The 26,596-nt window shown below is 33.9% G+C and overlaps 2 protein-coding genes across 4 annotated transcripts; one reads left to right on the top strand and one right to left on the bottom strand.

Moving 5' to 3' along the window:
* Positions 1 to 487: 487 nt before the first annotated feature.
* On the top strand, positions 488 to 5,001 carry LOC114188695 (protein TRIGALACTOSYLDIACYLGLYCEROL 2, chloroplastic-like). 3 transcript variants are annotated; one of them, XM_028077296.1, is made up of 7 exons: positions 534 to 743; positions 844 to 890; positions 1,494 to 2,104; positions 2,234 to 2,563; positions 3,636 to 3,751; positions 4,374 to 4,464; positions 4,538 to 5,001. In XM_028077296.1, the coding sequence occupies exons 3-7, from the start codon at positions 1,592 to 1,594 to the stop codon at positions 4,628 to 4,630; spliced, it is 1,143 nt and encodes a 380-aa protein (XP_027933097.1). In that variant the 5' UTR covers positions 534 to 743; positions 844 to 890; positions 1,494 to 1,591; the 3' UTR covers positions 4,631 to 5,001. The 3 variants fall into 3 exon arrangements, with proteins under 3 accessions (XP_027933096.1, XP_027933097.1, XP_027933095.1); XM_028077295.1 differs by lacking the exon at positions 844 to 890 and having other exon boundaries at positions 488 to 743; XM_028077294.1 differs by having other exon boundaries at positions 534 to 890.
* Positions 5,002 to 7,418: 2,417 nt separating this feature from the next.
* Positions 7,419 to 9,653, bottom strand: LOC114187563 (cytochrome P450 71D9-like). The gene is made up of 2 exons (XM_028075840.1): positions 8,719 to 9,653; positions 7,419 to 8,242 (listed from the first exon to the last, which is right to left on the bottom strand). Exons 1-2 carry the CDS (start codon positions 9,619 to 9,621, stop codon positions 7,619 to 7,621), a joined length of 1,527 nt encoding a protein of 508 aa, XP_027931641.1. The 5' UTR covers positions 9,622 to 9,653; the 3' UTR covers positions 7,419 to 7,618.
* Positions 9,654 to 26,596: the final 16,943 nt, after the last annotated feature.

Raw genomic sequence — 26,596 nt, 5'->3', positions numbered from 1 at the left:
TATTGCTATTAATTACTATAAGTGTTTACATTGTAATAAAATAAATAATGATAAAAATTTAACATATTAATTTAATATTTATTTATAAATGTTTCTTTATTATAAAAATAATAAATAACATAAAGTAAATAATTTCATATTTATTAATATATATTCATATATATCTTGTAACAAATAAATAATTAATATACAAATATTATAAAAATAAGTAAAATAAAATAAAATAATTTAAATTTTCATATTGCAGAATAACTTATTTTAATATATTATTTATTTTAAAATATGAATTCTTTTATTTTAGTTCCAATTTAATTTTAAAAATTACTTTTATATCAAATTATTTTAAAAATTAGTTTTTAACATATACCTAAATTTTTTATTATTTACTTCCAAAGTGTCTACGTCTCTTCCTTTCCCCCTTGTTCCACCCTATTTTAAAAGAGTAAAAACATATGTAAGAAAAATAAACATATTAGAAGAAAATAAATTGGGCCCATTATAGGATTAATGTTGGGCTCTGTGTATGTATGTTCCACGAGGCTCCTTGACTCTCTCTCTCTCCCTCTCCCTCTCCCTCTCCCTCTCTCTCTCTCTCTCTCTTTGGTATTTTCTCACTCACCGTCCATGGCTCCTGCTATTGCATACGGATCTGTATAGCCTAACCCCTTGTCACTCTCTTTCGCTACATAGAAAAGAAAAGCTTGAGCCAGTAATCACTCTCCTTCTATTGTTTCAATTACTGGGTATGTTTCAAACCTCACTTTACTCCTCAATCTTACAGTGCCGCCAATGTCACTTCTGAAATTTCCCTTCCACACCTTGAATTTTCGCTTGGTTTTTCAGTTCCCATGAGAAAGTTTGATTTCCGAATAGGTGGATGGTTGTTACAGGTACTGGGTAGAACCCTTTGTGTGGCAATATTATAGTTTAGTTGAGTTGGGTTTCGGAGTTTCTCTTGTTTCCTGCACAGGAATTTTGTTTTTGAAATGGGCGTAGGGTGCTGGTGGAAACCCAGATTTTATTTTTTTGATTCTTTTCTTTTGAGGTATCAATTTGATGTCTTTGTTCCATTTCTGCTACTGTATTAGTGCCTAGGACAGGTGATAGGTATATGTTTATGTTTTTAGCGAGCGACTTGTTTTATTTATTTGTTTTAGGGAAATGAATCTCTTTACTGTTCTCTGCTTTGTGCCCAAGTTAAAGAAAGAAGCTATTATTATTGTAATTAAATTAATTGGTTCCCAAATACAAAGACATTTTGTCTTCAATCTAAATCTATTTTTGTGGATTATTTTTATTTTTATTTTTTTGCATATCTCATTCAATGTTGGCTCCATTTTAATCAATTTGAGTTTTCATTGAATAATTACAGTTTATAACCATCGGAATCGAGTTGTGTTGTCTTTTTTGGCTGACTTTTGTTTTTTCATCTCGTTTTGTCTCTTAATTATGTGCGTATTGTTTATCAGGGTTCTGTGGTTTTTTATTTGTAGGGCAATTTTTGGCTGCTGGAGTCTTTGTTTTTGTTGACTCATTTCCTGCTCAACATTCAGAGGAATTAGTCCTTGTGAGTTAGAACGTTTGGTCAAAGATGATTAAGAACTCTCCATTGCATGCTTCAACTTTGCCAAGTGCTTTATCTTCGACCCGGATTACTGGAATTTCTGTGAATTGTATGCCCTGCCTTCCATTTAAACCTCTGAGAAAAATAAACACCATAAGAGCTACATCAGCAGATGAAGGGCACATTGAACAATCGCCAGCTTCAGGATCAACTAATCCTCTTGCTGTTGTTTTGGACATTCCTCGTACCCTATGGAGGCAAACGATGCGTCCATTAGGCGATTTTGGGTTTGGTGGAAGGAGCATATGGGAAGGTGGGGTAGGATTGTTTATAGTTTCAGGTGCAGTTCTGTTTGCTCTTAGTTTGGCTTGGTTGAAGGGTTTTCAAATGAGATCAAAATTCAGAAAGTACACAGCAACGTTTGAATTTGATCAGGCCTGTGGAATAAGCACTGGAACTCCTGTGAGGATCAGAGGGGTCACTGTTGGAGATGTCATTCGTGTGAATCCTTCCCTAAGAAGTATTGAAGCTATAGTTGAGGTGCCTCTTTACATTATCTCTAGGATGGATATGAAACCTTGTTTCAATTGAAATATTGCTTAGCTTTGAACTTTGTTATTTTAGTTGGTGTGTTAATCAGTTTAAACCTTTGGTTTCTTCTATTTGTAGATTGAAGACGATAAAACAATCATACCACGGAATTCGTTGGTTGAAGTTAATCAATCAGGTCTTCTTATGGAAACTATAATTGACATTACTCCTCGTGATCCTATTCCAACGCCTTCAACTGGACCTCTTGACCAAGAATGTTCCAAAGAAGGACTCATTGTGTGTGATAGAGAAAAGATTAAGGGTATAGAAGGAGTAAGTTTGGATAAATTGGTCGGCATTTTTACTCGTCTTGGGCAAGATGTTGAGAAAATTGGCATTGCTAATAGCTATTCATTGGCTGAACGAGCTGCTTCTATTATGGAAGAAGCGAAGCCACTTCTTACAAAGGTGTGATGTAATTTTCTTATATTATTATGCCTGATTGATTGGAAAAATATGCTCTGAAGTAGACTGCTGAATCAAGCAATTTTCTTGCCAATACAAAATGGATGGTTGCCCAACTTTGAGTTATTGCAGCACTAGAAAACTAGAACAAGTTTTGTTGTTAATGCCTTAGAATTCTCTGTTTGAAAGTCTTGATTTGGGAATTTAATTTTATTATACGCTCTTATTATATTGATAACATATTCCCTTTTTCTGAATAAGTTACAGGTTTTACTAATTAGGATATGTTTGGTTAAGCGACTTAATCAAACACCTATTCAAGAAACACTTATCTCATGAGGGCTTATGCCTTAAATTTAATCATGAAAACTTATAAGCAATATAGAGGTTATTTTTATAAGCTACACCAAGAAACCATTGAAATAAGCCTAAAACACCTTATGTAAGTCCTAAGTTAATTTCATGACCAACAGGCTTTCCATTAGCTCTTTCAAATGAAACCTTACAGCAGTTAATGGAAGAACTTATGCAAAGATATGTTATTGTATTCTGGATACTCAATATCCACGTTCTTATAGATACTTTGTTATTTATTTAATATTTTTTGAGCCATTCTCCTAAAGCCCAGTGGCTGCAATTGCATAAAGTTTTCTGTTTACAAAAACAAACAACATATTCCATATAAAGTCATCTGATCTTTATCCAGATTCTGAGGAACTTATTATGAACTATGCTCATTTGGGTTCATTATCATTTAAATAGTAACATATTAATACATCTTATGTCAAGTATACTTTTGCGATTGATATCCAAAGTGATAATGAAATCATCTATGAACTTTGGTGTCTTAGTTAAATGCACATGTACCTTATTTATGGCTTTCAGGTTCTTTGTTGTTTGTGTTATATATATATATATATATATATATATATATATATATATATATATATATATATATACACACACACACACACACACATACATGTATGTATGTATGTTGTTGCCTTTAATACATACTTTTCTATCACGGATTCTCATATACTCATATTTTCCATTTGATGTAGTGATGTCACAGATGAAAGCCATGGCTGAAGATGTTCAACCTTTGTTGACCGAAGTTCGTGATAGTAACCTGTTGAAGGAAGTTGAGAATTTAACCAGAAGCCTTACACAAGCATCTGATGATTTGAGGTTAGTTTGTAACTTCTCTGTCATGTGTGCATCTCTAATTTGACATTGTGATATATGTGATTGTAACTTGTAACATCTAACATGTCTTATTTATATCTTTATCTCTGAAAGTTGAAATTGCATCAGAAGTTCTCTTACACAGGAGTGTGGGTGTGTGAAAGTATAGAATGCAGACAAAATGAGAAACAAAATTTGTAAACAAAGAGAAAGTATTAGGATAGGAAAAGTTGGAGAATAATCTGTAGAAAGATGAACAAAATGGATATAGAATATTATGGGTTTCATTATCCTGGAGGTTCTTTCTTTTTCTTTTTTGAGGAAATAATAAATGGTAAATGATATGTTCATTTCAAAATCAACTTGAAAAATAAGGATATTTATTGGGTTTTTGTATAAAATGTGAAATGGATTCTGTTTGAGAGTTCTCTATAGATAATGTCAAACTTCCAGGGCCATTGCTTATCCTTGAAGATCCATGACAATAATGCTTAAGATAATTGAACTGATAATATGTCAATTTAATTTTTATTTTTAAGCTCAGAACATTAAGTATAGTGGTTTCTTTAAATCTTTTATTGTATTCTAAATTCTAATTAATCGAAATCATTCAATACTTTTGCAGAAGGGTACATTCATCCATTATGACCCCTGAGAACACTGAACTGCTCCAAAAGTCTATATATACTCTTATTTTTACGCTGAAGAACATTGAGGTAGGACCCCCTAAATTTTAAATGTCCTAAAACTGTAACTAACTGATTGATTTCTTTTGGTTGCATTTTGCAGAATGTTAGCTCTGATATTTTGGGTTTCACTGGTGATGAAACTACCAGAAAGAATTTGAAATTACTTATCAAATCCCTCAGCAGGTTATTGTGAGGTCCACATTCCAATCAAAGTAGAACATAATTCAATTAGTTTGTTTCCAATGTGTTTAGCCTACCACAACATTGAGGGAGTAAATAGTATTTTGTGACTGTTCTTAGTTGTTTCTAAGGAGTGCCATTTTGTACTGTGATAGAAATTTGTTTTTCCCCCAGTCTACAATGAGCTGCAGAAATGTTATTGATTGGGGAAGCTGATTCCTATCTACACATTCTTCTTTTACTGAAATTGTTATTCATATGTGGATCATGTAGGTGACTCTTAATGATTGTCACTCACTTGACACACTTCAGCTACAATGCTTACAGCTTTTGTTTCTTAAATGAACTAGAAAATGGAAATAACCATTGGATAGGAAATATAAAGCTATCATCATCAAGTTCACATGGATGGTCATTTGATATATATGCAACCTTTGTTTTTATTCATTGGAAGCAATCAAGTATACGCACCTTTATAATTCACATGCACTGCACAACTATTTGACTCAGCTAAACCCCTTTTGTGATATCTGAGCATGTGATAGAGTTATCAAAATGCCTTTTCTGTGTATACACAATTTTATCAAGATGTTAGTGGTAGCTATAGGAATGTAGAAAGTATTGAATTTTGGCTCCAATTTTCTCATATGGTCAATTGTTTTAGTAATAATATTCCACAGCTATTTCTTTGTTGTTTGAATATATTATAATGAACACACTACATAATACAATTGGGCAGAAGACAAAAGTAGTACTTTCCATTCCACTCACTAGAAATCATGTAATGTAACTAAAAATCAAGTTTCGGGTGGTTAAAAATAGTGTCTTTCCTGTGAGAAGCTGAGTCCCTAAACCAAAGAACAAATATAGAAAATAAACAATTTGATTCAAAGTTCCAAAGCCATATTTGTCTTCTTATTTATAATCTTCAAGGTTTTTACATCAATTATTTCTAAGTCTAAAAGTATAATAACTATCCAAAAATATAATAATGAGATACAAAGTTTTCTAAATCATAAGAATCTGTTAATAAAATAAAACTTGCTAAGAGCCTCAAGATTTTGTTAATAAAATAAAATTTCGTAAGACCCTGGCTCCAATTTTTGGACCTAATAATTTTGTTGTGTGTTTGGGTTATTGCATGGACAAGTTATCTATCTTTGAATTCAGGTTCAGGAGATCCGGACTAGGACGATACATGTTTATATGTAACCTTTACGAACATAGTCCATTTTTGTTGAGTAGCTCGTTCTAGAAGATATTTAAGTTTTTGACTAACATTCCGATTTGTTGTTAAAATTGATTTTTAAAACATTTGACTAACATTCCGAATATATCGAACATGGATGGATATTTTAATAAAATATATTGTTAAGTAGATGGATGATTAGAGGTGTTAATTTGGTTAAGTCCACAAGACTTAGTCCTGACCTACGTGGACTAGGACTAAAAAAATCCATAGAACAAAAAACCTTCCATAAAAAAAGTCTATAAAGTCAAAAATTTCACAAAAGTCATGTGAGTCAGGCTAGTCACGAGGTTTTTCTTAAACGTGAAAAATATATTATTTTTTAAAATATATTATAAAACTTTTTGTCATCGGTTTAGGATCGACACGTCTAAGACATCGGTTTGGGTCGTCTTAATTGTTGGCTCGACAAGGACGAGTCAGGCGGGTATGATGCCCTAGACGGGCGAGAAGGACCCGACGACTCGGAAGAGAATGACAGGCTCGACTACCCTACCGGGACGGATAGGCTCGATGACCCTGTTAATGTTTAGTCTCACACTCAAGATGTATGTACCTCGGTGTGAGGGGGGAAGGGAGTGAGTTGGAAGTCTCACATTAACAAAGTAAAAATGTTAGAAGGTTGATATATAATATGCTTAAATAGTCATTTGGTCCTAGTTTTGGTCTCGAATTGGGGATTTGTTTGTCGATTTGGGGATATCCTTCAATTGCCCCTTTCAGATCAATTTCTGTCATCCAATATTGACGCTGATCTTTGAAGAATCGTTCACGGAGGGTTGAAGGTGTTCATCGCGGAGGTAGGTTTTGGTTTAGGGTTTGATTTTTGCTGACTGACCATTGTTTGGGATTAGTGTTAATGATTAGGGTTAATGATTGCGCACCACTGCAATGTCTCCGCAATCGCAAATTGGGGGTGAGCCTGAAACCCTAGAACCACCATGACATGAATTGCAAGTTTGGTGAACTCAGCTATTGCAAGAAGAGCAAGATGCCTCACGAGACATTCCTATTCAGCTGAAGATGGATGGAAGACAACCACATTTCAAAATCACACAAACCCTAACTTTCAATTATAACATTTGGTCTATGTATACAGTGAAAACGGACATGTCACTGAACAACAATCCACGTCACAGAAAAGGACCACGCTGGCCACTGTTCCGTTAACAATTTAGACGGAGTTAAGGAAAAAGAGTTAATTGAAAAAGATTAACGAAATGTAGGACCAAATCGAAAACAATTTCAGAAATAGGACCAAAGTGAAAAAAGTTGACCAAAACTAGGACCAAATAACTATTTAAGCCTATATAATATGAAAAGACAAAGTAAAAGTATTAGAAGGTTGACACATAATATGAAAAGACATGTACTTATGGAACCTTTTTCATAGATTATTATGATCTTTTTCGAGTTTATGTTTCTATGCTACACTATGAATTAACTCTTAATTAAGTGTTTTTAGTACAACCTTGGTTTCATTGTGGAGACTAATTTAAAAGTAATATATAAATATTAAACCAAAAATTACTGAAAGATATAAACATAAGAGTAACATTACGGTCTTTCTGAGCCACACCTTAATAAAAGATAAGCAAAATAAAAAAGTTTTATACTTAATAGTTACAGAATTTTCATTTTCTGTGACAGCCAAGCATAATGAAACAAAGCCTTATTTGAATTGACAGTAGGTTTTTATTGTGCAGTATGCATTATAGAGATACCAAAGGTTTCAGTTTCTGAAGGAGAAGCTCATGTGACAGGCAAAGGATGATAAGGAAAAGGGACCAGGTACAGATCATCTTTTCTTCTCATTGTGAGTCCAAACATCTCACTCATGTTCAATTCTTCAATTGTGATTCCACTGGGAAGTTTCCAATCAAAGTGATACAACAACATTGCAAGGGCAAGTTCAAGATTTCTCAAAGCAAATGTGCTGCCTGGGCATATCCTTCTTCCAGCACCAAAAGGAATGTACTCAAAATTATTACCTTTGTAGTCAATAGTGCTATCAATGAATCTCTCGGGATAAAACCTCTCTGGTTCACTCCAATAGTTTGGATCTCTTCCAATTGCCCAAGCATTCACCATGACCTTGCTTTTGGCAGGTATGTGATAACCATGTATCTCACATGTTTCACCACATTCTCTTGGAAGCAAAAGAGGAGTTGGAGGGTGTAATCTCAAAATCTCTTTCACAACTAGTTTCAAATATTTGAGTTCATCCAGGAAATTTTCATCAACCCTTCCTTTCATGTTAAATACTTCTCTAACCTCAGCTTGTGCTTTTTTCATTACTCTTGAATCCTTCATCATTTCAGCCATCGCCCAATCTATGGTTGTTGATGATGTCTCGCCACCACCACCAAAAATGTCCTTAAAGATAGTTTATCAACCAAAAAGGTTAGAAGTAAATAATCAAATAGACTGCATGCTTGTAGAGTTATTAGGCAATTGTTTCACTACTTAAGAGCTCTTACAAGTGGGAAATAAGATATACAGGGGAAAAGTGTCAGACATTTAGAACAATTTTTATTTCCAACTCTCTTTTTGGTTTTAAATTTGCTTTTCCAAGACTCATCCTACTGAATAATCAACTTCTCCCCCAGAATATTCTACGTTTAGAAATCAACAATAAAAACATATATGAGATATTTTCTCATCAAGTTCTTCCGTTTCGGATCTAGCTCAAAAGAGTTGGTGAGTGTGTAGTTTCTTCAGATTTTTAAAACTAAAACAAGTTTCTGAAAATAGAAATCAAACTCACCCTTATCTGACAAATTCCACTTTCATATAAAGTATGACAAAGATTATGGACATTAAATGTATTTGAAAGAGGTTATGATCCATACCAGAATTATTGCCTTGACGTTGTCCCTAGTTAAAGAAAAATCTTGTTGGCTACCATCCTCATATTGTAGGAGAACATCCACAAGATCTACGGCTTCTCTTTCGTTACCTTTGGCCTTTGACTTTGCCTCCTTATGCTCATTGATGATGTTTTCCATTATCTGATCAGCTTCTTGATGCACCTTCTCCAGCTTATGCCTCATGCCAGTCACATGTTGCAACCAAACAGCAGAAGGAAAGAAATCTCCAATGTAAAATCCTGCAGCAACTTTGGTTATTTTTGTAATCACTGATATAAATTTTTCATGGTCTTTGAATTTCTTGCCAAAGGCAGCCCTTGAAGCAATTGTATAAATTGATGAAAGTACAGCCTCAGTGAGGTTGATGGGGTATCCTTTATTCCCATCAATCCTTTTCACAAGATTGAAGAGCTCCTCTTCTCTGATTGGCTGGTATGAGTTCACACGTTTTTGGCTTAAAAGCTCTAATGTGCAAATCTTTCTTAGCTGCCTCCAATAATTTCCATAAGGAGCAAAAGCAATGTTTGTGCAGTTGTAATTGATTACATCAATAGCTAGGACTTTAGGTCTTGTGGCAAAGTTAATATCATGGGTTTTCATCACTTCCATAGCACACTCAGCGGATGAAACGACAATGGTAGAAACTTCTCCAAGTTGAAGATGCATCAAGGGTCCATATTTTAAGGCTAGGTCTCTTAATTTTCTATGGGGCAGAGAGCATAACAGATTGTGTATATTTCCTATAATAGGTAGCTTTCTAGGTCCATCGGGCATGTTAGAAGGTGTTTCCTCATCTTTCTTCTTTGTGTTTCCTATTTTTCTCACTATAAGGCCTAAGAAGATAAAGAAGAAAAGAGCTGAAAAGTAGAGAACTAGCTCAGCCATGGAAGAGAAGCAGATTTCTAATGCCAGTATGATTCTAGTTTATGTTTATATATACACACTCACCAATAAATACCCCTGAAATAATACTTAACATTTTATATCAATAATCATCATTTAATACCAATAAATACTAATAAATACATTACATTAATTATATAAAAGAGTCTTGTTAACCGATGCGCTAAGGGTACTGATTAAGAATAATTAATATATATTAGATCTTACAAATAGATAAGTGTAATATTAAATAAAATCTGACATAATAACCATTAATGCAACTTTATATTTCTTTAAAAGACAAAAATACCCATAAATATTGTACATGTGTATTTAATATTTTATTTAATGTTCACAAATAAAAGTTAAAAACTAATTAAATATAAGAAAGTTTAAATTAATAGAAAAACCAACAAAAAAATTGCGTTAAACATCTAAAACTTAAACAAAAATAACATAAGAAAGTATAAATTAACATAAAAACCAACAAAAGAAATAGTGTTAAACATCTAAAAATGTTACAAAAAAAAAGAACAATTAAAGTGTAAATTTAAGATTTAATTGAATTTTCTTTTCTTTTAGTAGAGACCTTAAGAATTCTAAAGTCCTTGTTTTGTAAAAGTAAGTTATAGTTCACAAATTTAAAAGGGTATTTTTGCCTTTATAAAATTTATTATGTGTATTTATATTATTTTAATTACTGTATTTAATTATTTCAACTTTCAATATAAAAATGATGATATCAAAACACATTTATTATTCATTAACTAGTGTCTGACACTCGTTAGCATTCTCATGTATAAAATATTAATTGCATACTTAAATATTTTATATATTTTGTACATTATTAATTTATATATTATTCACTATTAATTATACTAATAATAGAATCAATTAATAATTAATAGCTTTAGCAGAAATTTAATATTTTAATTAATATTCTACTAGAAACAACAAACAATGGAGCACATGTCTTGGTTTATACTAAAAAAATAGTAATAACAGTTTTAATTCAATTTTAAGTAAAGTAAATATGTATTAGGATACAAAGATGATCAATAATAAAGTAACTAAAATTTTAGTAATTGATTTAATGTCATATCTTTAGTTTAAATTATTAATTTTGATGTTATAGATTTAAATTATTTAACTTGAGGGAATAAAACTATAATAAAAATATATTTATTAATAATATTTCATGAAATTATATGAATTTAGAATAATTAAATTTATAAATGTAAACAATTAGGAAGCATAAAGAGTAGATTTCTGATACATGTTGCTTCCTCGTTAATTCATACAAAAACTTAGAAAAAGACATTCTTCATGTATAAAAAAATACAATACAATGAACAAAAAAAAAATAAGACACGCTGTGGACAACACAATTTTAAATTAAAAAATAAAAATAAAAATCATTGTCAGTTTAAGCATAAAAATGTAATCAATGGAATTGCAACACGTGTCCATTATTTCAAATTCCAAACCATCTATCACTTTTATCTCTCTTCTTTTATTACATCCTAAACTTTTTTTTTAATTATGTATTTGATTTTCATGTAACAAAATTTTAATTTGGTCTTTTTATTTTTTTTTATTTTAATTTGGTTCCTATTTTAGGAAATTTGATCTCAATTTAGTTCTTTTTGTTAGTGGTATAGTAACCGCATTAGATGGGGTGTCACGTGTCAGTTTCTGGATTTTTTTAATTTTTTTTTTGAATTTTAAAAAAAAATTGTCACGTGTCAAGCTGTCGTCGTGTCACGTGGCAGTGACAGAATGATGTGGCAGTGACAATGACATGTGTCACTATTATGCCAGATATCATTTCTTCATTCTCAATTTAGTCCCTATATTCTAATTTTGTCTCAATTTTTGTAAAAATAATGCAATTCTGTCCCTATCTAAATTGAAACAAAAATTAATTTTTATATAAATGTTATACAAATATTTTTATTAAATTTGATATTTTTATTCAAATTGATATTTTTATTATATATTTTTAACATAACTAAGTTTATTTAAATTTGTGTTTCACATTCAACTTTACTCAAAATTATTTTCAAATTTTAAATTTATATGTTTTTTATTGTTACATGAATTAGTTAAAATTATTTTTTAAAATTTTATAATTGTTATTTTTACACCAATTCAAACATTTGTGTACCCTCACCATAAACTTGTCTAAGCCTTTCCCCCTTTTCTCTACCTAATCTCCCTCTTTGTCTTCCAACCTTCTTCATTTTCAACCTCTTACCCGTTTTATTTCAATCTCACCATCTTCGATGGCTATTTCCGTCTTGCTCTCACCATCTCTAATGGTCATTCACTAAAAAAACACCATAAATGAGGCGGTTTAAACGCCACACTTATGTTTGGTGACAGTTTTGAAAATTTCATAATTAATGATGTCACAAAGTAAAATATGATGTTTCAAAGGAATTGAGGTTTCAACCATCATTTTTTACATTGTATCAAGTGACGATTTCTTTTAATAAATTGTAGTAGTTAAAATTATCGTAATATTTTTCAATAAAATTAAATGTCCTGGAAATAGTGACACTTATAAATGCACAAGTTACATTATATTATGACGTTTATAACTACCACTATTATCATTCATCATGATTTAAGTATTTTATTATTTATTATTATTCACCTATATTTATAATTTCATAATTAAATTAAATTTATTTTAATAATGAAAATTTGAAATATATAGAAAAATGATAATACAAAAAAATTAAGGGTTTTAAATATATTTGTCGTCCCTTAACTTTTAGTGAAAATTGAAATTAGTCTTTCTTTGAAACTCTTGTCCAATTTAGTACCCCAACTTTAGAAATATGTGAATTTAGTCATTTTAACCAAATTTTGTTAATTTTGTTTGATGTTTCAAATAAGTTTAATGTTAGCATTTGAGTTGTTTATATTGTTTGACACAATTTTGCTTCAATGTTAGCTGAAAAACGTATTTAAAATGTTAAATAAACTTAGCAAAAATAGGGTTAAAAAGACTAAATCCATGATTAAAAAAACTAAATTCATACATTTCTAAAGTGTGGGGACTAAATTAGATCAAAATTTCAAAGAGGGACTAATTTAAATTTTTACTTAAAGTTAAGGGACATAAAACATATTTAACACAAAACTTAACAAACATTATATTTCATTAAATGTAGCAAAATTACATTAGGGTAGCATGTTGATGTATCCAAAAAAAATCATTACAAATTAATAATCGAATTCTACAACTAAAGTTTTTATCCTAATCCTAAAATGTTTTGCTTCCATCACTTGATTCAATCACATCATTTGGAGATGTCATGTGTAAGAACCGTGAAATTAATTAATTAAATAATTAATTAATTAATAAATGTGAGTGGAAAGAGCCTTTATGGCATTAATTATTGTTTGATGTGACGTGGAAAAGTACTAGCTCAAGTGGTTGAAAGTACTTTGATTTTGTGAGAGGACTTGGGTTTGAGTCCTATGTATGCCAATTATGTGTTGTATGGTTTATTATTATTTTGTTTTGGTAATGTAATTGTGAATGGGGAATGATAGTATAATCATAAGATTATAATGGTTATCATAAAATGTGAATTGACATAGTGGTTGTGTTTTGGCCTTATGAGTGGAAGGTCATGGGTTCAAACCTTAATGGACATAGAGTAAGTTTTATTTTTGCTAACTATTAGTTGTGGTTGAATGTGAAGAGGCAAAGAAAACCTAGCAGAAGGGTAACCATTAGGTGCGGAAAAATCACCAACTAAGGGACTTGAATAGCCATTAAGCCCACACTAAAGCCAATCTCGTTTTTTTTTTTCATTAGCCATCTTAAGGCACATATAAAAGGAAGAATTTAAGGGGGAATAGGGTTTCTGCAGTTTGGTTAGTTCCTTTAAAGAGAAGAGCACGAAATTGAGGCTGTGAGGTGAGGTTTTGGGTGTGTAAGGGGCTGAATTGAGAGAGAGAGTCCGTGGCAAATCATTGGCGAATCAAGGAATCCTATTTTCTTCCCAATTTCAATCAAGCATTCAGGTTAGGGGAGTTGAACTCTATTTTTCGTACTATAGTTATATGTATGTGATTTTGATTGATTTATGCCAAGAAATTCAGATTATGTATGATGGAGATTAGGGGTTTGGGTACTGTGATAATTGTTTTATCAAATTGCTCATGGAATTGTACAAATGTGAGAGTTTCCTAGACTGTGAATATTGTTTGTGGTTCGACTTGAACTTCTAGGAACTAAATTGTGCCTAAGTCATGTATATACGTTTGTGCATCGTGTCCAATTGTTGGTAATGCGTAATTGGTGATTTTGGTATTGGCTTTGGGTATTTTGGTGTATGGACAGTGGCGAAACCCTACAAGTTTCGCCCAAGCGACACCCTCTCGCCTAGGCGAGAGTTGCAGGAGTTCAATCAGGGTTTTGGCTCGAGCAATTCGCTCAGGCGACCTGAGTTGGTGTTGAGCGACCTGGTCTCTCGCTCAGTCGAGAAACACTCGCCTAAGCGAGGTCGCGAGGTGACCTGGGTGTTCTGAGCACGAAACCTCGTCCAGGCGAGGAGTTTTGTCTGTTACGCGAACCAGGGTCTCGCTGAGGCGAGACAACCTCGCCTAAGCAAGATGTTGTGGTCATGTGTGATGTTTTGCTTGCATTGTAGCCCATGCGAGATTGAATTAGGTGTTTGGGCGAGAGATGATCTCGCCTAGGCGAGGGGATCTCGCCTAAGCGAGATAACATGATGATGTTGTTGTTTTAAGCTCGCTCAGGCGAGGTGAGCTAGCCTAAGCGAGGCTGAGGGCTTAGCTTGGGCAAGAGTCCCTAGCTTAAGCGAGTTTATGCGAAGTTCCATGTATGTATATGATTGTGTGTGTGATTTGGATGCTTTATCCTAAGTATAAGAAGTACATGCATGTGGTGTGGTATTTAGGCTTGAAGGACTAAGTCCAATAGGGGTTTGGGATGTGCTTGGTGGTTGGACACATGATGGGCATGGAACTGGTTGAGTTCCCGTCGGCTACTATTGGGCGAGGAGTCCTTAGTATGGTGATTACATGTGTCGGGCACGCGATGGGCAAGGAACTGTTATGTTCCCGTCAGCTACTATTGGGCGAGGAGTCTATAGTATGGTGATTGCGTGCGTGCCAGGGTCCAAGTTGAGAAGACTTGGATGTTTTACTACAAACGAGGAGTCTGTAGGGCAGGACTATGAGCGGGATAGGCTCATAGGGTTGGACCACGAATGAGTTAGTTTTGTGGGAGCACAGTGAAGTCCCAAGACCTAGTTCATACATATGACTCATGAAGGACTATAAGGTCATGGTTGGGTAATTTGATAATGAGATATTTAATTATGTTATTTTGGGATGGGTGACATTTTTCTTTCATGTATTTTGTTTATTTATTGTGCATAGCTCACCCTTTCTGTGTGTGTGGCGATGATCGGATGATTCGTTATCCGGGAGCAGATGATTTGACAGGTGGGTCAGGAGATGCATAAACTCGGAGCGAGGGATAGCTGGGGATTTTTGTATATATGTTTATTATTTTGGTTTTGAGATAATTTTGTAACCTTTTGGGAGCCATTTGAATTTTATTTCAGTTTTATAATTATGGACTCTGGTATTTATTACATTGTATTACAATTTTAAATTTCCCGTGTTTTTGGGAAATGGTTTTATATTAAATGCGGTCTTTATTTTATTTTGGAATTTATTTATTAAATATTAGTAATATTCCTTAGGGATGTTACATCATGTTACTACTAACATCTGGTGCCTACAATGAATAAATAAGGAGAATATAAGTAATTGAATTAGATAACAATACAATAAGTTTAAGTAATATTCTTTTCTACATCATACCTCATTAGTAAAGGGATGTACCAAACTAGTAGCCATTGCAACAAGATGTGTTGGACGTCTTCTTTAGAAGTAATGTAGGCAAGCAATATTTGCATTGGATTCTTGATAGTTGCAACCTCACTTTCTATCTCCAAAACTTGTCATCCATATTTGGTGAAGCTTTATTTGATGAAGCAAATTTGACACCACTTAATCTTGTAGTTGATTGCTGCAAACCAATGGTAGGATAAGCTTCAGCTGAAAGTCCTCTAACCCAACTTGGATGTGCTATTCCAAATATGACACCAATAGGGTCATTTGGAGATATATGTGAGGAAATATCTAGATTTTACAACACCAAGCATCAATATTTTCCTGCATAAAATGACAATAATTGTTCAAATCTTAGTTCATATATTGGCACATTTACACATACTATCATATATAAGTTTACCACACTGCATTTGTCAGCACGAGTGTTTGTGTCATTTCATGCCTGCTATAGTTGGTTATTAATGTATACGAAAAATATTCAAAAGAAGTAAAAGCATCACCATTTGGCAGAAGAATAAGGAATATAACTTGGAATCTAACTTTATATTCAACATAGTTTGGTATGTATTATGCCCATCACTACAAATTTTGCAAGATCTTAACCTCAATTTGAATATTCTAGAAGAGTGAGATCAATCTTTTTTCTTTCTCCTACTCCACAACCCCAAAGCCCAAATACAAGTGTAAAAAGTTGGTGGCAATGTGAAAGAGGAAAACTTCTTTATGTCTTGTTTTTTCGCTTTCAATTCTAGAAACTTTTTCAAAGCTTCTAGATTTCGGGTTTCGAAGGAAAATGAAAAGATAAGTTCAACTTCATTTCACTCATCATGTTTCCACTCATCTTAACCATGCATAAATTGCATGGCTTTAAAGTCATAGAAACAACAATGACAATAAGAAATGTGAATAAGAAAAATGCGTTTGCTGTGAAAGCTAGACTAAGATAGAAGAAATGAGAGAAAATAATTCACTTCAAATGTCGCCGTGACTTTTAAGAGTGAATGAATAATTGCTACACATGTATTTATAGGTTTACAAGATTGATAAATACTATTTAAAATATCTTCTAGAAATAATAGTTTTTTTAATCTTAAAATGTTTAAATGATATTTTTTATTTTCAATATCTAAAAAGGATAAGATTTGATAACTTAGTGTGTCGTCTCAGGGTTTTGCTTATGTTATTGCCTAAGTAACTCGATGCGTTGTTTGAGGGCTTTCATTTATGTTATCGTCTAGATAACTCAGTGTCTCGTATGAGGGCTTTGATTATATTACATCTAAGTAACTCGGTGCCTCACTTGGAGGGCTTTCTAATCAACATTAGATAAAAAGAATGCAAATATGTGTGCCTCGCTTGGAAAAGAGGATTTTTATTTAGAAAGTAAAGTGTACCTTGTTAAAACCTTGCTTGGTAAAACCTAACTTAGGGACAAAATTCAAGTGAAGGAAATGGAGTATACACATCCTTGTACCTTAACAACAATACATCTTTAAGTAGGTTGCATTCCACGTCCACCGGAGCAGTTTTTAATACATCTTTGTATATGTTGCTAGAACATGTTTTAACTCATGCTACCGACTTAGGTAGGATCATGTGTTGTCATCTTAGGCATGCTTTGTATATGTTGTTGCCTTAGGAAGACTTTCTGATTGTGGATGTTTGCCCTTATGCATATGTAAGAGGAGCCTAGGGAGAAAACCTCCCTTGCGCTTTTTGCCTTTTTCGTCCTTGTAAGTCTTTTCGTCCTTCAACTTTCTTTTCTTTGGCTTTCTTTCTTTATAGTTACTCTTTTATTTTATTTTTCTTTGAGGTTTGTCTTGCTACAGCCTCAATTATCAACTTTCCAATAAGTTCTTCTAGTTGTCCTTCTGTTTTAATGTTTTGATCATTGTCGAAGTTTCTCCAAACTAAGTCTTCTTTCTAGAGCGTTCTTTCATGAACCCGGGTGTTGTAATGTCGAGTTGTTATCCAATCTTGTATTCAAGTATTTAGACGTCGAGTTATTGTAGTAATCAAGCACTATAACATTGAGTTTTTCTTGTACTCATTGAATTCTTTAGGTACTTGTGTATTGAAACACCGAGTTGCTGTTGCTTTTGTACTCGGGTGTTGGAACACCGAATTGCTCCTACACTTGGGTATTGGAATGTCGAGGTGCTTTTATACTCGGGCACTGGGATGTCGAGTTATTCATGTACTCATTGAATTCTTCCTATACTCAGGTATTGGAACGTTGAGTTTACTCATGTATTTAGACCACTAAAATGTAGAGTTATTCTTGTACTCAGTTACTGGAACACTGAGAAGCTTTTGTACTCGATCACCAGAACGCCGAGTTGCTCTTATTACTCGGTCACTGGAATGCCAAGTTGTTCTTGTTACTCGACCATTGGAACACCAAGTTGCTCTTGTTACTCGGTTATTGGAATTCTGAGTTGCTCTTGTTACTCGATCACTAGAACATTGAGTTACTTTTGTAACTCAGTCACTAGAACACCGAGCTACTTTTGTACTCAAGGTACTGGAATGTTGAATTGCTTTCTTGGTTGATTAGGATTGTGCACCTGTATGACCCGTGGAAATTAATTAATTAAATAATTAATTAAGTAATAAATGCGGGTGGTGGGAAACTTTGAAGTCATTAAATGTTAATGGGTATGACGTGGAAAAGTACTAACTCAAATGGTTGAGAGTACTTTATATGTGTGAGAGGACTTGGGTTCAAGTCCTATGAATGCCTGTTGTGTGTTACTTGAATTATTCTTGTTTATTTTTGATAGTATATTTGTGAATAGCGACTGATATTATAATTATAGAATTATAATAGTTATCACTGAATGTGAATTGGCACAGTGGTTATGCTTTGGCCTTATGAGTGGAAGGTCATGAGTTCAAACCTTGGTAGTCAGGAATTTACCTTTATTTTTGCCAACTTTAGCTTGGAGTGAATGTGAAAAGGTGGGGGTAAACCTAGGAGAAGGGGCAAGTCAAAAGGGGCTGAAAAACCATTGAATAACTACCCTTGAATAGGAATTAAACCCACCAAGCCTATTTTCGTTTTATTTTTAAACCCTCAATGGAGACACATATAAAAGGGCCAATTTGAGAAAAAAAAAGGGTTCTGGGTGAACCAAGGACTGTCATTCTTCTCAATTCTAATCAAGAATTCCAAGTTAGGGGAGTTATTCTTATGTGTATACGAATTTTGTTGTGATTCTTTGTTTGTGTTATTCTCAATTTGATTTTGCATAATGTTAATTTCATATTATAGGCACTGTGATTGAGAATTGGAGAAATTGATATTGTGCATAAAGTTTTGGGATGATTTATATGAATTGAATGAGGGTTTTGGTATGGAATGGTTGTGAATGCCAAACCTTGTGTCTTAGTAGTCAAATTTGGATATAAAGCGTGATTCTGAAGTATTCTTGCAATTATGCTGTGTTAGTAATGATTGAGTGATGTTTTGGCTTTGCTTTTGGTGAATTGGGTGCGTGGACAGAGACAAAACTCTGCAATTCTCGCCCAAGCGAGCCCTTTCGCCTAAGCGAGAGTTGGAGAAACTCGTTCATGGTTTTTGGTTCACGCTGATCGCTCAGGGGACTTGGTTCAGTGTTGAGTGACAGTCAATCTCGCTTAGGCGAGAGTGGCTCGCCTAAGCGAGGTCGCGAGGAAACCTGGATGTTTTGAGCGCGACTTTTCGCTCAGGCGAGAAGTTTTAGAGTGTTGAGCGACGGATACACTCGCTTAGGCGAGAATGGCTCGCCTAAGCGAGGTCGCAATGAGACTTGGTGTTTTGTTGATTGAATCCTCGTCCAGGCGAGGAGCTTTGTGTGTATTGAGCGACTTGAGGTCTCGCTCAGGCGAGAAGAGCTCGCCTAAGCAAGATGAAGAGGTATAGCCACTGTTACACGCTTGCTCAGGCGAGGTGGGCTAGCCTAAGCGAGACTGGGGTTCTAGCTTGGGCGAACAGGCATGGCTTAAGCGAGAATGGCGAGGAACCATGTTCTTATGCATTGTTTGGATTGTTGTTTGATATTTCCTAACTTATAGGAAGTTATATGCATGTGTTTATGGTGTTTGGGCTTGAAGGATTAAGTTCATAGGGTGGACCGCATGCGGAACGTGAAATGTTTAGCTCACCGGAGGTACTCTTGTTGGGATGAATGAGCGAGGGAGTTCATTTCATGCTCAACTTGAGAATGCTATGAGCGAGGGAGTTCATAGTAAGAAAGGCAGGTATGCGGTCTGGGTCCGAGCGAGGAGTTCGGATGACGGACGAGGAGGGTCGTGGAAGCACATGAAATCCTAGAGTTAGAATACATGCATGAACTTATATTGGTTATGAGGGTGGGAATGTGGGTGTTTATAGAAAATAAACAAATGATTAATTATGAATGGGTTGGGGTTTTATGTATTTGAATATATTTATGTGCATAGCTCATCCTATTTGTTTGTGTGTGGTGATGATCAGGTAATTTATTATCCGGGAGCAGATGATGTTACAGGTGAGCCAGAAGACGCTTAGTGGCGGAAAGTGGGCTCAGTGCACGAGGGGATTTTATAATTGTTTTTGGTTTAATTTATATGTAATTTGATTACAGTTTTGACTGCTCTAGAATATTGGATTATTAATATTTTAAAGTTTTGAAATTTTCCGTGGTTTTTGGGAAATAGTTACTTTAATAAATGAGGTTTTTGTATATAAATTGTTGTTTATTATTTATTTTAAGTAATATCCTACCGGGATGTTACAACACCCATCAGATAACAACAACCCTTGGATCATCTTGCTCATGGCCATGAACTATGGTGGTTCAACCTAATATGATGCGGCGTTGTGCACATATCCTCTGTTGTTACAATTATAATCATGGTGAATGCTCTGTCCGGAGAGTTCATCCCTACATTCGTTGACTTTAGGCTCTGCTCTTGTAGGATGATGGGACCTAGCCGCCCTTTCACGCTAGTGAGGTGAAGCATGATCTCTCTTTGACCTTCGAGATTCTTCCCCAAGTCTACTCTAATGATCCCAACATTCTAGAGTTGAAGATTATCGCTTCTTCGAGTGGTTGTGCAAGACTCTACTACTCGGTCGGAGTTTTACAATTACTTCTTAGGTTATTCCTGTTGGAGCGATCTCTCTTTCTCCATTTTGTCAAGCCTCTGGTTCTTTTACTTCCAAACAACTCTCTATGTTGTTGTTGCTTCTCTTACGCGAGCTTCTTTCCGGACTTCATGAATAAGATATAGATCAACTCAAAGGTTTTCTTCATTGTGTTCTTCACAAAGTGTTGTCTTGTCGATCTCTAGTAGCGAGTGACTCTCTTTTCTTGTGAGGAAGATTAAAGATGATTTTGGTTGAGATTTAGGCTTTAAACGAAGGATGATGTAAGTGAGACCACCGAAATTGCCAACTGTGCAATGCATATAAGTTTTTCTAAAGAGAAATATTGGTCAAAGTTTACCAAGTAGACTCCCAAGAAAGAGAGGTGAGTCACAATGGAAAAACTTAAGAACCTTGTCTTTCCTAGCCAAAGTTTTCCTCAGTGTTTGTTTAATAATTTCCTCTCAGAAATCCTTAAGAAGATCATACCAAGATTCTACTAAAGAGTATCATTCATACCTTGTGCATATCGATCTATTAGCATTCTCATGCAATACAGATTTTGTGGTCATCCTGATTGAGACCAATTTGTAAGTTGTCATCCTTGTAAGCTTTATCAAAGCTTCATCTCCAAGTTGGTGTGTTAGGCTTTCAAGACTCGAGCTATTGCATCTTTTTGGAAGACTTTGAGTTCTGATGAGAGAAGGGAGATCCACCGCTTTAGGCACTAATGTAAGGAAATGGTTTTTTATACAAGCTTGTGCATTTATTCCTGACGCCTCTAAGATAGCTCTTGAATGACTTTTCATCCAAGCTTATGCGTTATTCTTAACAACTCTAAGATAACTCTCGTATGAATTTTCATCTGAATTTACTATCATCAGTTCCTGCTTAAATTTGGGTTTAATCCATTTTATTCTCTTGGTGTTGAGATTTGACCTTGCCATTATATTGTTTATTGAAATGTTGCATGGTGGTTGATAGGCAGGTGAAGTTGGAATTTGTTGAACTTACTGCATACAGGTTGTGTGCAGTCATGCTGGCTTGGTAGATTAAGGGAAGTAGCTTTTGCTACCATAAAAAGTGTTCCTCCAACCACATAACTTTACGCTTGCATGGAAGATTCTCTTGATCAGGCTTGGATACTTCAAAAACGTAATATGGCTTGTTAAGACGATGTTTATGAAGCTTAGTGAAGTTATGTTGGTGTGACCCAATAATTACTATGAAGGGTCTAACATTCTAGTCGAATATTACGTATAAAGAAAAATTATAATTGAAAATAAATTCAAAAATAATTATTATTCCTAGAACATGGGAAAATTTAAAATCCTCAATGGCTGTAAATAAAATAAGTCGTAAAAAATTTATTACACGTTCGAAATCCAAAGCCAACTAGTAATTAAAATTTTCAAGTTCAAAAAACACATGTTTTTCATAAAACCCCAAGCTCTAGCCCTCGCTCCTTCTCGATGCTTCGCCATTAGCACCTGGATCATCAACACCTGGATTCTACTTTTGTGTGACAAGTCACACAATCATCGTCAAATACAAATAGAAAGAATGAGCTAAATAATTAAACATGCATAAATGAAGATAAATACTCCATACTCAAAATAACTTAACCATGTTCTCATTTTAAAGACCTCAATACCATGAGGTACAATGAAAACCCTATCTCATAATCTCTGCGAGATCAAGACATAATCAACCATGGTCTTAGGGATTTCATATGCTTCCACGAACTTACCCGTTCGTAGTCCAACTCTACGATCCTCCCTGTTCGTAGTTCAACTCTACAAATCTCTCCGCTTGTAGCCTAACATGCGTGAACACATCCTATTATGAACCTTCCCGCTCATAACATTCATAAGTGTGAGCACAGAACATACGAACCTCCTCGCTCGTATCCTTACACAAGAGTACATCCAATATGAACCCTATCACCTGGCGGTCACCCTTGTGTCACTATGAGCTATACCAGTAACATGAAATTATGGGTTTTTGCACCCTACAACAAGTTTTAATGATCCTAAGACTCCAGACACCTGATTCTAGAATACATAATAAAGATATATTTGTTCAATGGCTTAAAAATGCACAATCACACTCTCATGCATCAATCAATCACACACACACACACGCACACACACACACACACACACACACTAAGATTCATAAATAGCCATAACAGGGACCTCAATGCATATTCAGAAAGGTCAATATGACTTACTTGTGCAACTACAATTACCTGCACATCAATTTCATCTATATTGATATACATGCACTCACCAATAAAGTAATTCTTAAAATGTGAATAAAACAAAGGAGCATTCATGTTCATGGAAAGCTCACAACAAAACCCAACCATGCTTCCAACTCATGCCATATTGAACTTACCTCCAAACTAGTACCAATAATTTAGTTTTAAACCATTAACAACAATATGAATTGGAAACAATAACAACAATCTAGATTTAAACAGCAAATATCAAATTTATGATAATTCTACATAATAAAGAACAACCACAAGAAGTAGTATTAAGAACATCTCACAGAGATAGAAAGTCTTCTATTTTGAATGACTTTGTGGTTTTACTACAAGAGTCAAAAAATGACTTAAGTATTGATAATGATCCAGTTTCATTTTCAAAAGCCATTAATGGTGATAATTCTGATAAGTGGTTAGATGTCATGAAAGATAAGATTAAATCAATGGCACATAATGACGTATGGGACCTTGTGGAATTTTTAGAAGGATGCAAGAGAGTTGGGTGTAAATGGGTCTTTAAGATTAAGCGTGACACTCATGGCAATATCGAACGTTACAAGGCCTAACTTGTTGCCAAAGGTTTTACTTAAAAAGATGGCATTGGCTATAAAGAAACATTTGCGCTTGTTTCTAAGAAAGATTCTTTTAGAATTATCATGACATTAGTAGCTCTTTATGATCTTGAGTTTCATCAAATGGATGTTAAAACTGTTTTTCTGAATGGGGATTTAGAAGAGGATGTTTATATGTACCAATTGGTGGGGTTCACTAAAGAAGGAAAGGAACACATGGTGTGTAAACTTAAGAGATCAATATACAGACTTAAGCAAGCTTCTCGACAATGGTATCTTAAGTTCAATGATACTATTGTGTCCTTTAGATTTAAGGAAAACATTGTTGATCAATGTATATATCTGAAGGTCAATGGAGAAAGTTTATATTTCTAATTCTGTATGTTGACGATATCTTGCTTGCGACTAATGATCTTAGTGTATTACGTAAGACTAAGAGTTTTATCTCTAATAACTTTGAAATGAAAGATATGAGTGAGGCATACTATGTGATAACAATAGAAATATTTCGTGATAGATTATAAGGATTGTTAGGTTTGTCTTAGAAAACATATATTAATAAAGTAGAGAGATTCAAAATGGATAAATATTCAGCATCTCCCGTTCTAATACAAAAAGGAGACAAGTTTAGTCTCATGTAATGTCCAAATAATGATTTGGAACAGAAACAAATGGAAGATATCCCTTCATCTATTGTTGGAAGTTTGATGTACGCTCAAACATGTACGAGGCCAGGTTTTAGCTTTGTAGTTGGTATGCTTGGTAATACCAAAGTAATCTAGGACTGCAACATTACAAATAAAGTTTTAAGATACCTAAAAGGAATAAAAAATCACATGCTTATGCAAAATTTGATCACTTTGAGGTGATAAGTTATACAGATTTAGACTTTGCTGGCTGTATGGATACAAGAAAGCCTACATTTGGTTATGTGTATCTTTTAGCCCGAGGAGTGATTTCATGGAAAAGTGTGAAGCAGTCTATCATTGCTGCATCCACTATAGAAGCTGAATTTGTGGCGTGCTTTGAGGCCACAATTGCGAAACTTTATTTCAGAACTTGGAGTAGTCAACAATATTTCCAAGCCGCTGAAAATTTCTTGTGATAATTTCACAACAGTCTTCTTTTCTAAGAACTACAAGTATTCTAAAAGGTGCTAAGCATATGGAGTTGAAATACTTAGTTGTTAAAGAAGAAGTTCATAAATGTAGAGCGTCAATAGAACATATAAGCACAAATCTTATGATTGTTGACCATTTGACAAAAGGGTTACTACCCAAATTGTATGTTGGCCATATAAAGAAAATGAGCATTAAGTCTAGTAGTGAATGTTAAATGTTGAATGTTAATGTTATTAATGTTTATGTGACACTTTGAACTCTTTAATTTATAAGTTTCTGGAAGTTGTGTTTTCTTCTTTATGTTTATACATGCAAATTATGATGAAGAAAACAAATTATGTTATGTTATTACTATTGGAAAAAAAGGACATTATGTTTGAACCCATTATGAACTTCTCATCGTAAAGTCATATTAAGGAGAAAAAGATGATACAATAGTATATGGAAGGGATCATGTTGAGTGAATGATATGTGACCGTCATGACTCTTATTATGTTTGTGTCTTTAATTATGAATAATGATGGAACCAATTTATGTAAGGTCCTTTAATGCATATTATGTTTATGTATTAAATCACATAATGTTATGATATCATATGAGTCAAGTGGAAGAATGTTATAATTAATTGACGAATTAATTTTATTATGTGCTCATTTGAAATATTATGATGAGCCCAATTGTAATTCAATAAAATATAAGGACATATTACTTGTTAGGGGAAGTGGTAATAAAAATAAAATAAAGATAAAATAAATCCCAACCCAACTTGATGGACGTTGGCTTATAAAAGGGTATTAGGGGTTTGTCTCTGACCATAAGATTCTTTCATAGTCAGCCATCAAGAAAAAGAGTGTGAGAGGAGAAAGAAAGACAAAGAGATAGATTGGGAAAATGATGTTTAAGAACAGAGATTAAAGAACACATTCTCATTGGATCTCTCATGGATCAAGGGATAACAAAGATCGAAGAACACATTCTCATTGGATCTCTCATGGATCAAGGTATAATAGAGATTCAAGAACACATTCTCATTGGATCTCTCATGGATCAAGGTTATTATCCTATTATGATTTTTGTACGAGAATGTGTGAGAACAATGAATCTTAAAATCTTAAGATCCTAGAGTAGTTTTCTGTAATGAATTATTATCCCATACAAACTACAACATTAATTTACATTATTTGTTAAGCTATTTTTATCATTTCTTTAAAAGAATTCAAAATGTTAAATATTTTTTTCATTGTTGTGTACAATTTTTAAATTTTTCGTACTTTTTTACCAACGAGACAACAAATCAGTTAAATAATAGCTAGATAAGAGTATATTTTTGTGCACCCTATAGTTTCTTTTGCAATACTATAAATATGAAAATATTGTCTTATAAAATAACCACTTTTACATATGGTACAACTTGAAAGTCATTTCCTACTTTAAAATTATATAATTTGAAAATCAATTCTACGTTTCAATGGAGTGTGCAATTCAATTTTTTTTTACTCTTGGATTGTGCTGTAAGGCCCCTTATTTTTCTACCCTAAAAGTTTAAGGGCCTAGCCTCATCTGTTGGGCCTAGCCTCATCTGTTGGGCCTAAGGGCCAACCCATAGGGTGCCCCCAAGAACTCCCTTTTAGTCTCTTCGTTTTCCATTCTGCCCACTTTGCAAAAGCAGTCCCTTTGCTCATTTATAGTCAAGCTAGCAAAACTCCACTTCCATTTCACGTAAGTTGGTCCTCGACTCACACTTTCTCTGTCTAGCTTGTTTTTCATGGTTCCAACTAGGGTTCCTCGTAATGACTTCATTTTGTTCTAGTCTTAATATTCTCAACTCACCAAACTGTTCCTAGAACTGTGGTGCTTCTCTGTAGGGTGCTTGTGTTGGTTAGCCATCATCTGTCCTGGTAAGGTAAGCTAGGGTTTGCTTGTTGCTTTCGATATTCTGCCTAATTTGGTTCTATTTCATGATAGTGTGGCTTGTTTGATGTTGTGATTGCTT

The sequence above is a fragment of the Vigna unguiculata genome, chromosome 6, assembly GCF_004118075.2.
Source record: "Vigna unguiculata cultivar IT97K-499-35 chromosome 6, ASM411807v1, whole genome shotgun sequence".
Classification (NCBI taxonomy): Eukaryota; Viridiplantae; Streptophyta; class Magnoliopsida; order Fabales; family Fabaceae; genus Vigna; species Vigna unguiculata.
This window is presented reverse-complemented; position numbering and strand designations above follow the sequence as displayed.